The sequence below is a fragment of the Perca fluviatilis genome, chromosome 3 (assembly GCF_010015445.1).
Source record: "Perca fluviatilis chromosome 3, GENO_Pfluv_1.0, whole genome shotgun sequence".
Taxonomy (NCBI): domain Eukaryota; kingdom Metazoa; phylum Chordata; class Actinopteri; order Perciformes; family Percidae; genus Perca; species Perca fluviatilis.
Window position 1 is genome coordinate 43376843 of NC_053114.1, and position 15213 is coordinate 43392055.

The following is a 15213-nucleotide window of genomic DNA, read 5'->3' on the forward strand; positions in this document are numbered from 1 at the left end:
TTTGGATAGATGCTGGCTTAAAAACTGGGTGAAAATCCGTTGAAACTCCTCTGGGTATTCTGGGTATTTTCTGTTGAATGTCTGCAAAAACAAAAACGCTCTAACGTGTTGTCAAACATTTTTGACTTCCCTTCGTTACCGTTTTCTGACTTAAAGAAATACATGACCGTCCTAAACCACCACGACATTTCCTCTGTATTTCTTCTGGAAACAGTGAGACTGAATATTAGGACTCGTATGTCGATAATCAATTCTTTTCCCTAGAATCTATTTTATATATTTATTTATTTATTTTACCAATGATTCAGCTAAATATATTCTGTTTATACGGTACGGCTGACAGCGACTACATCATATCTGTTTCCAGCAAAACAGAGCTAAAGCAGAAAATGCAGAAAATCCATATTATATTATGCGATACGATACAACTTAACTGTCGGTTTACAGTGAAATTCATTTTGCGTTCTGAACAGCTCCGCTCAAAAATAAAAAGAATACACACATCGTTAAATAACTACACATATAGTACAAAGATGAAAGATTGTTCTTTACAAATTAAATAAATATCAGACTGACTGACTGATGATGATGTGCATTCTTTTTAGAAAGCAATACGTTTTTATGTCTCATGATATATTGTCTCTTAAAGTGTATTATTCGACTTTTTTTGTTAAAGAGGGAAAAGAAAATCACAATACTCAATACTATCGAATCAAATATTTTCGAGTCAGCCCCAATGTATCGTGAAAGAATCAAATCTGGACAACCAACTAGGGCTGGGCAATATATCGATATTATATCAATATATGAGGCTAGATATCGTCGTAAATTTTGGATATCGTAATATCCTGAACCAAGTGTCCTAGTTTTAAAGGCTGCATTACAGTACAGTGATGTAATTTTCTGAGCACACCAGACTGTTCCAGCTGTTGTATTATTTGCCTTTACCCACAGTTATTATATCAACATAATTGGTGATTATTTATCAAAAATCTCACTGTGTGCATATTTTGTGAAAGAACCAATTGTCAACCCTACACTATCGTCCACAATATCAAGGTATTTGGTCAAAAATATCGGGATATTTGATTTTCTCCATATCGCCCAGCTCTACAACCAACCTTCCAGCTCAGTGATCCTCTGGATGGAGGCTGAATCTGTGGGCATGCTTCCACTTCCTGTGGCCTCCTGACTGGGAGATGGTGCCGCTACCGAGGCCCTCCTCAGCTCCTGCAGCTGCCCCAGGAGATCCTGCTGCGTTTGGGCCATCTGTGCCTGATGCTGCTCAGCCATTCGCTGCACCTCCGCCTGCTGCTTTTCCATCAGGTCGCGGAGTTGCGCTCGCATCACATGCTTCTCTGCCTCCATCTTGGATTCCAGGCTCTCTCGTTCTACTTGTAGTCGACGCAGCCGCTCTGCAAGCTCCTGTGGGGTATTTGTCAATATTGTGAAACATACCGCAATCGCAATATCAGTCAAAATAATCGCAATTAAATATTTGTCTCATATTGTGCATTATGTTAAAATGTAACAAAATATGAAGGGGAAGTGTCATTTGACTTAATAGTTGAAGAAGAGTGAAGGAATGGCTCTAACATATACTATCTAGGGAGATTACTCTCTATAACTCTGCACCACAAAGGCCGAGCACATCATCACAAAATGTACACAGAGAGGAAAAGAAGGTTTTAAGTGAAGAGGTGTTGCTCCTGACCTTTATCTGTTGATCCCTGCCATCCACCTCTCCCTGGAGAACATCGATGACCTGCGTTTTACCCAGCAGCACCTCCTCCTTCTCATGAAGCTTCTGTTTTAGAGCCTTCAAAAGCTGAAAAGGAGACAACCAACACAGAATTTTCCATGTGTTGCATGGAAACATGTGACTTAATGGTAAGGCACTCTTCCGTTGCTTAGAACAGAAACAGACTTTGTTCACTTGCATACTTACAACAATATCACAAAGACAATACATACGATTCTGTGAACTAACAGAAGTGAAGTATTTCCTCACAGATTCATTTAGATTTTCAGAGTGTTGTCACTACCTGCTCTAAGTCTGCGCTGGCGTCAGACTTCGCTGCTAGCTTGAAGAGCTCCTGTTCGTGCATCTGGTTAATCTCCAGCAGCTGGTTATCTTTCTGAATAATGATGTCTTTGAATGTCTGGATCTAAAAAAACAAACACAGGGCACAACATCAGACATAAGATAGCAGCACTTCTCATAACAAACACAGACAACTACAGGTGCAAAGATGAATCCATTAGTTGTCAACTATTAAATGAATCGGCATTGACTTTGATAATGGATTAATCAAGTCAATTTCAGTCATTTTTTTGTGAAAAAAACAAACAAAACTGCTCTGATGTCAGCTTGTTAAATGTGAATATTGTTCTAGTGTCTTCTCTCATCTGTGACAGTAAACTGAATATCTTTGAGTTGTGGACAAAACGAGACATTTGAGGACGTCATCTTGAGTTTTAGGAAACACTGATCCACATTTTTCACCATTTTCTGAGATTATAGAGACCAAACAACTCATCCAGAAAATAATCAACAGATTAATCAACAATGAAAATAATCATTAGTTGCAGCCATACTAACTAAACTCTAACGGGATAAATTCAGCAGTAGAACAACAGAGTCTGAATTCCTCTATTTAAAGAAATATCGTTTTTATTTACTCATTAATTCCGCATTAACTGTTTATGAAACTCAACACTTCCTGCACAGATGTTTCAGATTAAAAGCCTTCCAGTGGCTAAAGGGAATAGCTATTTAAGAATGTACTGTATGTACTGTGTTGTAGGGCTGTCACTTTTCATTTCAACACAAGCGTCACTGTTTAACAATGTTCCTGTGCAACCAGGCAGATACAGCATATGCCCGAGTAGAAGCTGAGTGAAACGTACGTTCTGTTTGTACATGGTCTCCTTTTGAATGTACTGCTCCTTCTCTGTGGCCACCAGCTCTTTGAGGCTGTCTGTCTGCTCCTGCAGCAAACTGTAGCGCTCCTCCGCATCTCCCACCTTCTTGGTCAGGCTTTGCACCAGCAGCTGCAGCTCCTGCATTGCTCCACTGTCCTCTGCCACCTGAGGAGGTGAAGCATAGATGAACACGCAAGTTTGCCATAAACATCCATTACTGCTATTTTGTGTTGAACTTAAAATGAATGACAGCCGGGGAATACTGTAAACCCAAGATGTGAAAAAGTTGAAAAGATGATGTTCTTGAGAGGTGTATGACCTTTTGTTGTGGTGCAGGTGGGATGGGCTGATCTCCTGCCAGTGCTGTTTGCAGATGAACAATATACGCTTCTTTTTCCGCCAGCTTCCTGTCCCTCTCTGTCAGCATGGTGTCCATTTCCTCGCCCCGCTGCCGCTGTAACTCGACCTCCTTCCTCTAGCAGAAAAAGGCAAATTGAAAAGTAGAATAACAATCAAAATGCTGCTATTTTGCAGTGCAAGATATAAAAAAAAGTCATCCCAAGTTCTTCATTTCATATTTATGTTAAATATGTTTGCTTATGTACTGTATGCACCAACCACCAAAGCAAACTCCTCTATTTAAAAGGCAGAACAGCTTTGAGCCATGATTAAAAGAACTAAGAGTTGGAGCAGATCTCAAGTTTTCTGGGAGTTTGTTTCAGATATGTGGTGCATAACACACACACACACACACACACACACACACACACACACACACACACACACACACACACACACACACACACACACACACACACACACACACACACACACACACACCAACTATAACAAGTCACAAGAGAGTGGACTGAACTAACAAGAAAGGAAGTTGGAAAGTCTATTCTAATTGGTCCTTTTGGGCTTAACTTGTTTTAATCCATAACAAACTATTTATAATAAATGTTCCACCCATCACTCTGCAGTCCTTCTTTGAGATCCTCGAGCGAAACAACGTCACCTATACATGAGCCAATGAGGCGAACAAATCCATCTCAATTTGCTGTACATGAAGATACCTCACCTTGTTTTCCAGCTCCTCCTGTCTTTGTGCAAGCTGCTGTTCTAGTTCCTCCACCTTTTTCTTTAGCAAGACAATCTTGCCCCGACTGGCATGCTCTCCTCCTCCTTCTGAAGACCCCTAGAGAGGAAACAGAAAGACAACGCTAAAATAATCATGCACAGATTGAACTACATTTGACAGAAGACCAGAAACACGTCTCAAATGTCAAATTTGCTAACATATTAGCCATAATAACTTCATAAGTCAACTGTACATGTTTTAAAAGTGACTTTGGTAGCCTTTGTGCCACCTAGTGGTAAAAAAAACAAACATTTACTGCTCAATGAATGGACTCCAGACTAGGGCTGCTCGATTATGGGAAGAAAATCATAATCTTGATTATTTTGGTCATTCTGAAATCACGGTAATTTAACACGATTACTCATTAACTTTTGGAAAGATGTTACATTTACCGAATTTAAAAAACAGTGAAACTGTTAAACAAATCAACAGTGAAAACACCTTAAACTGGGAAATTTCCCTTCATACATTTCCCGTTTTACCTTTTTCTTTTTTCATTCAGAACACACAAGACAAAATAAGAATATAATTGCAAAACGTAATGTGAAAAATAATAGTTTTTCTGGATTACTTAGTTTTTGTGATCGGTCGGGGCAGAAATTGTAATCACGATTAAATATTTGGTTAATTGCACAGCCCTACTCAACCAGAACCGAGATACATGATCAAACCACTCCTGTTTTATAGGCTCCTTACTCTGGCTCCCAGTATGAATAGATTGTGAGATTTTACTGATCCTTTTTAAGGTTCTTCCTGTCCTCGCACCCTGCTATAAATCTGACATCCTAGTACCGTATATGCCGGTACGTACTGTACTTCCTTGGGCAGAGGTCTCTTCCAGAGGCCCGGCCGAAGACTAAAGGGGACAGAGCGTTCAATCAGGAACAATCTGCCCGCAGATTTAAGTTAGCTGTCTCCTTTAAGTCCCTTTTTAAAACATACTTTTATCGAAGAGCCTTTCCTGATTTTATTTGAGCTTGAACCTTCTTTGAACTGTCTTTGCAAAATGTTTTTCCTATTCTTACCTACAACGTATGGGTGAAGCACTTTGTAACATGGATTTTAAAAAGTGCTCTATAAAATAAATAATACATCTGCATTAGAATTGTGATTAAAATAAAGCCATGGTAAAATAGGAAATTCCTACATTCATTGTAGGTATTGTCATGTACAGTGTGTGTGTGTGTTGTGTGTGTGTGTGTGTGTGTGTGTGTGTGTGCCGTATACCTTTTTGCTGTGTGTTGGCGTGCCCTGACCTCCCTGTTGTTTCTTCAGCTCCTCCAGCTGTGAGTTGAGAGAGGTCACCTTGGCCTTGTTCTGAAGACGCAGCTTCGACAGTTTGGACTCGCATGTCTCCTTCTCCACCTGAGTCACACAGACAATTTGTTCTTCACCTCAAGTTTCATGTAACATACTTCAAGTTCTCCTGTCAGCCGCAGCACATGCAGAAGCAGTCCTTACTAGAACAATTGAGGAGATGCTGCCAAAAAGTGGATGGGTGAATAGTAATCTGCAGAGGAGTGGATGTTCCTGGTTGCACTCAGTGTTTCCCCTATAGTTGTACAGGCCTAATGACATTTTTATTCAAAAGATAACGCCAACTATCCATTGGGTTTTCACCTATATTCATTCTGCAGCGGGAGCCGCCATGAACTTCAGTGACGCACGTTACCTTAATTGCTAAAGTCAGTTGAAACGTTGTCAGTAGCCTAACAGTTACAAACAGGCTCTGTAGTGAACGACACGCTACCATGCTGACAGATTTGGTGGTTTTAGCTGAGCTGGACCAGAGAATATTCGGTTAAAACTGATATGTGATGCTGTTTTGCCCTCGCTGTTCTCCATGAAGTTTGCTGGAAGGAAGGAAATGTTGCTTTTTATGTGGAGCGAACACTGCACCAGACTCCATTTAAAAAATGGTGATGTGCAATGGGTCCAAAGTAACTGATAAATATTTAAAGAAACTTTAAAGTGCTCATATTATGCTCATTTTCAGGTTCATAATTGTAATTTGAGGTTGCACCAGAATAGGTTTACATTTACCATATTTTTGTTGTACTGCACATTGCTGCAGCTCCTCTTTTCACCCTGTGTGTTGAGCTCTCTGTTTTAGCTACAGGGTGAGACATCTCACTTCTGTTCCATCTTTGTTGGGGATGCTCAGTAAGGACTACTAGCCAGTCAGTATCAGAGTATGAGGGTGTGCCCTGACAGTAGCTAGGTAAGGACTACTAGCCAGTCAGAAGCAGAGTATGAGGGCGTGCCACGCTAGCAGCTAGGTGAGCATTATAACGTGTGTTACAAAGTGACCACGTCTGTCTCTGAAGTAAAGGCTGGACTACAACAGAGCTGTTTGGAGCAGTTGGTGAACAGTGTTTTCTGTTGGAGATGGTAAGTCCCTTTGGGGGGGACTTTGGGCTTTTTCACTTTAGAAACCTATAACATGCACAAAAAGAAATATAACACAATAAAGGTAAGGTAAAAGCCGAAAAGCATAATATGAGCACTTTAAAGGGTTCAGCAGCAGTGGTATCAGCACCACCTACACACCCAACAACCCTCCTCTTTCTCCAACCGACCCGCCAGACTAAAGCAATCAACCTAGTGGGAAACACTGGCACTCTTGTAAGGTAGCTTCTACGCCAAACATTTACTGTATCATTGCTAAACTCTAATCTCACATTCCTGTCTTTACTATAACGTAGCAGCCTTTGAGCTGGCAGTTTAATAGTTAACTAGGGTTGTTTTTAACTGAATGATCTCAGTCAGTGACTAACAGGAGCAGAATCATGAGATTCAATCATTCATGTGACCAACTGTGCGTGGCTAAGGCAGATACAAAACCCTCTCAGATAGGCCCCAGAACATGCACTGTAACATTCAGTACTAGGAAAATTACATTTAAATATACATTTATGTCATAACACATGGAATGTACTATCCGTGTGACTTTTTGTTACAAGATAATGTCTGTTTTGATGCTAATAAGTTGTATTCAAATAGTAATCTTTAATTTGTTTGTTCTCATCAAAACTAGAAGAGTCCCGTGTTAATGTTCTTTTTCATGTGTTATTAAATTAAAAAAAATGGGATATCAGTATTGTACATACACAGTGACTGAAGTAAACAGAGGTTTTCAACCAAAAATTCATTAAAATCCACAAGAACCGCTGTGCTTGGCTTCAGTGTAGTTGTAGTTCATTCACACTAATATTTTGAAAACTAGGATCACAAAGAATTCACTTTCATTTAGATAATATGCAACCTGTTAGGGCTGCACCCAGATATTCTGAGATTTGTTTCGTTGTGTAAGATTAAAGTTTTCAATTTTGGGATTCAGATATTATATAGTTTTTTCTTCAAATACTGTAGAATAACAGAATTAGGGCTGGGACGATGCGTTGACGCCTAGAAATCTAAAAATAACATGGCTGCCTCCAGCAACAGCGCAAGTATGGATTCCTCGCAAGTTCAACAACACATTGAGAAAAAGGCTCGCACACGGTCTTCTAACGTGTGGGAGTATTTTACTCTTAACGCCAACAACAACGTGTCCTGCACTGACTTGAGTGGGAGGTAAACTGTGCTAAAATCGTGTCTCCCCCATCTGTAGCACTGTCTTCGATAATTGCGCAACCAGGCCAGATTGTTTCAGATATCTCACGAGTCCTTTATAACGTCAGTTATAACGGCCCATATATTAAAAAATTGTCGGGTTAAAATCGGCTCGGGCGCATAATTCCCTTAGAAAGGAGAGAGAAAAATTGCACTTTTTTTAACAGTTTTTTTTATTATCTGTTTACTTTAAGTTTTTATTTTTGTATTCCTCCTGAAAGTGACTCTATTTTGTGGTTGGATTGATAGCCTACATCTGGCTTCAGGTTGCACTACAAATTCATTTTACTTTAACAGTGCAGTGTTAAACAATTTTAATAAATAGAGATTTGAACCTTATTGAGAAAAAAAAGTGTAAATTGTTAATAATTGAGCAATGGGAAAATAATCGCTAATAGAAAAATTAATCATTAGATTAGTCGACTAATCTAAAAAATATTAATCGTTTAAAAAATAATCATTTGGGACAGCCCTAAACAGAAACCATCCATCCATCTATCCATCTTCGGCCGCTTAGCCGAGGTCGGGTCGCGGGGGCAGCAGCTCCAGCAGAATCCCTGAAAGTGAATACCTGAAAGAAACGTGTCGCAGCGCGTTTCCATTTCAGGTTAGTGTGAGTCTTGACTGCATTTTGCTGTGTAACATGTGTAAAATGACACTGGCCTATTCAACAGTGATCACAATGGAGGAGTTTCCTTTCAGCTGGTGATTACTTATTAATTAGCGCACCTCTTTACTAGAGACAGAAGACAGGGGAGAAACTGTCCTCACCTTAAGTTGGTCATCTTTGGAGCGAAGTGCTGCATCTTTCTCCCGGATCATCTCCTTCAGCTGAGTGACAAGCAGCTCGGTTTGGGTGAGCCGCTCCGACATTTCTTCTACAGTAACTTCTCCACCACCAGCAGCAGCAGCAGCACGGGGAGAGCCTGGACCCTGGGGAGGGACAGGGGAGACGGTGGGCTAGTGACCAAAACAACAGCACAGTATTTGGTTTTAAATGCTGCACCGAATGCACATGCTGATTCAACAAATGAACACACAATGTGTTGGAATGAGTACCCTAGCGTTTGTTTGCAACAACATTTTAGAGAGCAATTTCATCTGGAGTTGATCTGGAGTACACTGCCAGCTTTAGAGTGTGTGTATTTAAGTGTGTGTGTGAGATTGAAGACACAGGGACGGAGAACCAGAAGACAACAGAACATTTTTAAAACAGGATTCTGACTGAAAGAGGATCTGAAATGGGGCAACAGAGATGCACTGTTCCCACTTTTTCTTTTTCAATACATAAATATTCATATCCAATATCATGTGCTTATCCAAATGCAAGTTATCTTTTTATTTTATTAATAAATAATTATATCGCACTGTGTCAATCCCAATTGGGATTATTCCCTATGTGTAAGGCAGTGGTTCCTAAACTGTGGGGGTGCGGTGATTAAATAATGCATGGTTACATTGCTTGCAAAGCATGTACAAGTTTGTGAAAAGATTGCTAGGTGAACGTAAAGCAGACGGTGAAGCTACACCAAACGCCACAACTACCAAAACAAAGGCAGGAAAATACGTTGTTATTGTGTCTCGTTGACCCTCCCGTCACAGAGAAAAGCTGATCGAAATTCAACTTAAAAGGGGCTTTATTGGCATGGGTAACAGACGTTTACATTGCAAAGGCAAGTGTGACATAAAACAAAAAACAAACAAATGAAAATATTTGTATCTACAAATGGGCAGTGTAGGAGCCACATATTGTACGTTGTTTATGGTCTCATTTATATTATTTGTTGATTATTATAATGTGCACTTATATTGTAGGTGGTGGGCCTTTTCATCGCGGTTTGAGCGGAAGTGATCAGTCACCTGGTGGTTTTTTGGGCTTTGACAGAGAGGGGGTGAGCCTGGGAGCGAATGCTTTCTGTTGACCACCGCACTAACGCACTTATTTCGACTCACAAAGGAACTTTACATTTGGTAGCTGCAGTGCTGGTTGTATTTTACAATCTTGAGCGCGTCACAGTGTGTTTATGCATCTCTTGGTGTTTAGTAGGGGTGGGAATCACCAGAGGCCTCACGATACGATATCATCCCAATACTTATGTCACGATACAATATTATTGCAATTTTAAACATATTGCAATATTCTGCGATATACGGCAATGTATTATCTCTCTTCCAACTTCAAATTCTTCCCAATTTCAAATGATGTCCCCAAAGGACATCATCAACATCTGTTTTATCTTAAAAAGATACATTTCTCTGTCTGTTCATCTCACTTCAATTTTATTGCTGCAAAATCAGATTGTCAAGCAGACAAACTGACCAACACATATATCATAAAAGATCCATACTTGGCGTCTGTGTATCGATACAGTATTGCCACGAAAAATATTGCGATACTATGCTGTATCGACTTTTTCCCCCACCCCTAGTGTTTAGTCCCTCGCTGCAGCACTTTGTTGGACTGCTTACAGCCGAAACATGGGGCAATGCAGAAGGAAATTTTATCAATCATTGTATTCCTAGCCAGATCAAATATAGAGATAACCTTATTAGGCAGTAGAGTAAATAGGAAGGGGGTGAAGAGCAGTGATCCTCCCTCACAGGAAGTGTGAGCTTTGGTTTTCTGAGTCAAAGCCCTGTGCTCAGCAGTCTACCTAATTCCAGTCGATCTGCACATGAAACACACTGCAGAGCTTTCGCTGGGTTTGCTTTGAGCCCATTCCTTTGCTAGTAATAGTAAAGCAGCACAAGGTAACATGAAATGAGTCACGAAAATGGCTGCTGTCTGAGAGATGTTAACATTTCTGGATAAAATCAATGGTCACTCTGTGGCATGTTTTTAATTTTACTTTAGAAAAAGTAATGGGCGGACAAGGTGTAGAAACGGTCCTACAAATGTATAAATATAGCAACATTTTGTTGTAATTTCAAACATATTCTTGGGTTTTCTCTTCAGTGACCTCAGGTCTGAAATTATTACATGCAGTATTTTTTTTTTTTTTTTTTAAACGTTTCAATGGAAACAAGCTGTGAGACACAAATGATTACTCATACTCAAAACATGTGATCGTTGTGTAGACACAGATTACAATTCAATGTGATCATTCAAGTAATGAAAAATAAGCATATATGTACTTACTACAGAGCCAGGCTCTCCCTCCTCACCGGAAAGCCATTTCAGCATGGTTTCAGTTTAGACCTAACACACACACACACACACAAACACACACACACACACACACACACACACACACACACACACAGTAAATAAATGATTCAGAGTCCAGAAAAGTGTCCATTTTATCCCTGGTGTGTGGTTTTAGGGTCCTCCCTGGAGAAAATGTTAAGTTTTAAATAAAATTGTTGTTGCTATTTCACATCATTTTGAACCTTTATTATTACCATATCCGTGCCTAAATCGACAAAATCATAAGAGTGACAGTCGACTAAGAATTTCGGTAACACTTTACTTGAAGGTATCTACATAAGAGTGACATGACACTGTCATGACACATGAACCCTAACTCTAACTCTAACCCTAACCCTAACTTGTGATGACAAAAACCGAATGACACTTAAAGTGGCCATATTATGAAAAAAATCACTTTTTCTGGGATTTGGGGTGTTATTTTGTGTCTCTGGTGCTTCCACACTCATACAAACTTGGAAAACATCCATTCATGCTGTTCTGAGTGAGATATGGTTTCTGAATGTGTCCTGCCTTCAGTCTCCGGGTGAGCTGGTCAAAATCGGCACGGCTTTCTACGTCATCGGCCGAAACGTTTGGTGTGTGCTAACCACTTTAGCTAATACCACATCAGCTAGCTGTTTCTCCAACTTCAGTCAGTACAAGGCAGGATTAGCCGGGAGACTTCTTCTAAATGACGACGCACTTCCAACTTTGTGTGGAATACCTGCAGAACAGTATATATATACAATTTATTTTGTAGATTAGGGTGAACTCGTGTGTGTTGTAGCATTGTTTTGCCATTGAGAACGAGGTAGCTAACCGCTAGCAGTGTTAGCTTCTAGCTAGTAGCCCAGTTCCTAGCTACTGAGCATGTGCGACTCTCAACAAAGATGGGATAGTGCGATGCCTCACTCTGTAGCTAAAACAGAGACCTGAACACACAGGGTGAAAAGAGGAGCTGCAGCAATGTGCAGTACAACAAAAATATGGTGTTTTTTGAAAATTAAATCACGTAAACCTATTCTGGTACAACCTCTAAATACAATTATGAACCTGAAAATGAGCATAATATGGGCGCTTTAATGACAGAAGCATTATATCATAAACGTTTATGACTTGTTTATAATGTTTCTGACACGTTCATGACTGTGTAATGTCACTCTTATGTAGATACCTTCGAGTAAAGTGTAACCAGAATTTCTTTTGTCGAGTACAGCCCTAATATAATACAGGGGTTGTTTGAACCTCCAAAGAACACTAATACTGTCTAAATTAATGACTTGCTTGCAGGCAATACAAGACCACTCTCGCTCTCTCTCGCTCACCGCCTCCCTATCTTAAAACATTTACAAGCATCCTTTCAGGTCAATACATCAGCCAACTTCACCAGCAAGCCCTCAGAGGTAGGCCGAGAGATTCACGTGATTGTTGGGATGTAGGCCAATCACAGAATCAAACATATTCATAAAGCCTCTCTCAATTTACAGTTGGTTGAAGGCTCCATTTTAGCGACAGAAGGGCACAGCCTTGTTTAAAACCAGACTGACAGGTGTGGCACTTGGTATGTCTTGTAGCTAGAACTACAAACACCTAGAAGAGTAAACAGGCCACGGATTCAAGGCCTGGTTTAACGTTGAGTACACTGACAGGCTGCATGGTTAGCTAAATTCATTCAGCTTGCTGAAGAGTCCAACCCACGACGTGACGCAGGGGGAAAATCAGGTCAAACTGGTCCTCTCACGCACACCACAGTGGGATAAACTATCCTCAATGCTAACTGTGGCTATATGGTGTGTTTCTTGAATTCCCTGATCCATCGAACTTTGTGCAATTTATGTTATTTACACAAACGCAAAATTAAGTTATTTTGGGATGAGCACTAGGCAAAAAATAGCAGGTGCACAATCCGATGTAGAACAGTCCCTGATTGTGCTGTTAAGGTTTAGAGGACTGCATTGGGATGACCAGATTCATGTTAAAGATACTGCAGGCAGACATGCAGCTGTGCTTCTCTGGAAGTCGATTATTTAGCTGGAGATAATCGCAGTTTTCAAGAAACCTAAAACGCAGAAAGCAAATGAAGTAGTGCTGACTGAGCTGAGGAAAATTCCCCATTTTAAACACTATATTGTTAACAGTGTAGCGTCACTAAAAGTTGTCCGTGGGAAGCCAAGGTTTTGACATTAGCTAAGTTACTAGCTAGCTTGCATCTGCAAATGCTATTCAAACAGACTAACCAGCGACTCATTTGAACTGCAAAAGCTTCAAACTTGTACCAGAAGAGAAGGCCTCGGGGGTTTTGGGGGGTGGGCGTCGGCAACTCGGCCAGTTATTTAAACAAATACCGGTTATAGCTAACGTTAATCCAGCTAGCTAACTTTATCTTGCTACATGCTAACTTCGCTAGCATCGAACTGCATCTCTTGACTATCCACTTGATGAATTAGCTCAGTCAAGCAACTCGAACCCGTTAAATGTTACTTTTAAGTGCTTACCGGATTCACAGCTTCATGAAGAATCAACGCGAAACCTCACAACATCGACAAAATCTCGTAAAATTACATTTTATTCCACTTGGCGACGATGGGACAGAGATATGCATTGGTCACGTTTGTCAACAGACAACTGGGAGGGAGCTGCGCATGCGCACTGCTGTCATACTGACAGAGGAGGAGACCCATCGATGGAAATGTTTAATAATTAACATCGGCTACAAAAAAGTTTACATAAAAGCCATGGATGTGTCTGGACCTGTTAAAGCCATGCAGACGTTAAGTCCGTTATTGGCTCATTTTATGCTTTTTCTCCAGAAGAGGCCTGTGTGTGTGTGTGTGTGTGTGTGTGTGTGTGTGTGTGTGTGTGTGTGTGTGTGTGTGTGTGTGTGTGTGTGTGTGTGTGTGTGTGTGTGTGTGTGTGTGTGTGTTTGTGTGTGTGTGTGTGTGTGTGTGTGTGTGTGTGTGTGTTCTCCCATCAAAGAGAAAACAAACACCAAGATTATCACTTACCTCTCATTTCCATCTTCGTTTAAACAGCCTTGTGCGGATCACTTTTTTTCAATCTATTTTATGTTTCATGCACAAATATTTCAGTGGAGCTGTCGTTGGAAATGAAATGTTAACTTCTTTGAAAAAAAAGAAGTTGAAATATAGGAATAAAATAGAATAGAGGCAATATAAAAGTAAATTAAATTTAATATAAAATAACAATACTAATAGGTCTACACTTTATTTATATAGCACCTTTCAAAACACAGATACAAAGTGCTTTACAATAACAACACAAAACATTTAAAACACAGAATAAAATGAACTACCTTCCTGAAATATATGAAGGTCAAAAGAAAAGAAAACAATAAAATAATAAGGCAGCGCAGATAAAATCAGGATATCCTTTCCGATAAAAGTTCGATATTAGAAGAGAAGAGGAAAACAAACACTCAGACAGCCTTATTTCTCAACTGTGGCAGATTAGTCAACAGTTGTGATAAATGAATAAACTAGCAAAGATGATGAAATAAATATTTAACTGTGATGTGCAGCTGTGAACAGGTAGTAGAAGTAGTTATGAAGACTCACAGTGTAACAAATCAGTTTAATTTAATTTCAAATATTAATTATGCTATATACAGTATCCAGTGTAAATGTCCCACAATGTAGGCTAGCATTTAAATGTGTTTCACTTACAAGGTTGTTGTTATTGTACCTTTGTACATTCATCGAACCAGCCAGAGAAATTTCATGATTGACCTATGACCCCCACAGAGCAAAATGGGTTCAATGAAGATCACACACAGTTAGTCTATACATAGTATTCAATGACAACATTCAAAGGGGGCGTCGGCCATATTGTATGGACAAACCTCAGTTAACCGCATTTAAGTTCAGTAGGGATGCGTTATTATGGAACCCACGCAACTTCTAGGCAAGACCCGCCCTTCAACAGCATTCACACACTACTATTGGCCAGGCATCCGTGCTTACGCAAGGTAACGTAACCCGATTTGTTCAGGTCCTATCCCCTGACCAATCGGCTATCCTAACCTTAACCACTCGAGATGAGTGGCCTAACCCCTGTTATGGAAGTTTCCTTTGCAGCAGGGGGGGAAATTTCAGAGTTTAGTAAATTTAAACAAATAAGACAGACTGAGACTAAACACCAAGTTGGGTTTTTGTATTTTATTAAAAAAGATATATTTGCAAATATAGGAGCAACATGATTTCACAAAAGGCCGCAGCCCAGTGTGGAGTCAGTTTCTCAAATGAGTGAACAAGAACGCCAGGCTTATATGCATCTTCAGACTGACAGCACACACGCACTTGGATTATTATGACGCTACAGTTCT

The 15213-nt window shown here is 40.0% G+C and overlaps 1 protein-coding gene across 4 annotated transcripts in view; it reads right to left on the minus strand.

Annotated features, from left to right (window-relative positions):
• Window positions 1–13493, minus strand: part of si:ch211-220f16.2 (golgin subfamily B member 1) — a 51682-nt gene extending 38189 nt beyond the window's left edge. For 3 of the 4 annotated variants that reach the window (XM_039795487.1, XM_039795486.1, XM_039795484.1), the window contains exons 1-10: window positions 13367–13493; window positions 10821–10880; window positions 8453–8641; window positions 5294–5431; window positions 4007–4123; window positions 3245–3400; window positions 2911–3090; window positions 2046–2168; window positions 1715–1828; window positions 1122–1425 (exon numbers count right to left, since the gene is read on the minus strand). In XM_039795487.1, the coding sequence (XP_039651421.1) occupies window positions 1122–1425; window positions 1715–1828; window positions 2046–2168; window positions 2911–3090; window positions 3245–3400; window positions 4007–4123; window positions 5294–5431; window positions 8453–8641; window positions 10821–10865 (1366 nt within the window). In that variant the 5' untranslated portion in view covers window positions 10866–10880; window positions 13367–13493. The remainder of the gene's footprint in view (window positions 1–1121; window positions 1426–1714; window positions 1829–2045; window positions 2169–2910; window positions 3091–3244; window positions 3401–4006; window positions 4124–5293; window positions 5432–8452; window positions 8642–10820; window positions 10881–13366) is intronic. The other variant, XM_039795485.1, reaches the window with a different exon arrangement.
• Between the last annotated feature and the right edge of the window lie 1720 nt (window positions 13494–15213).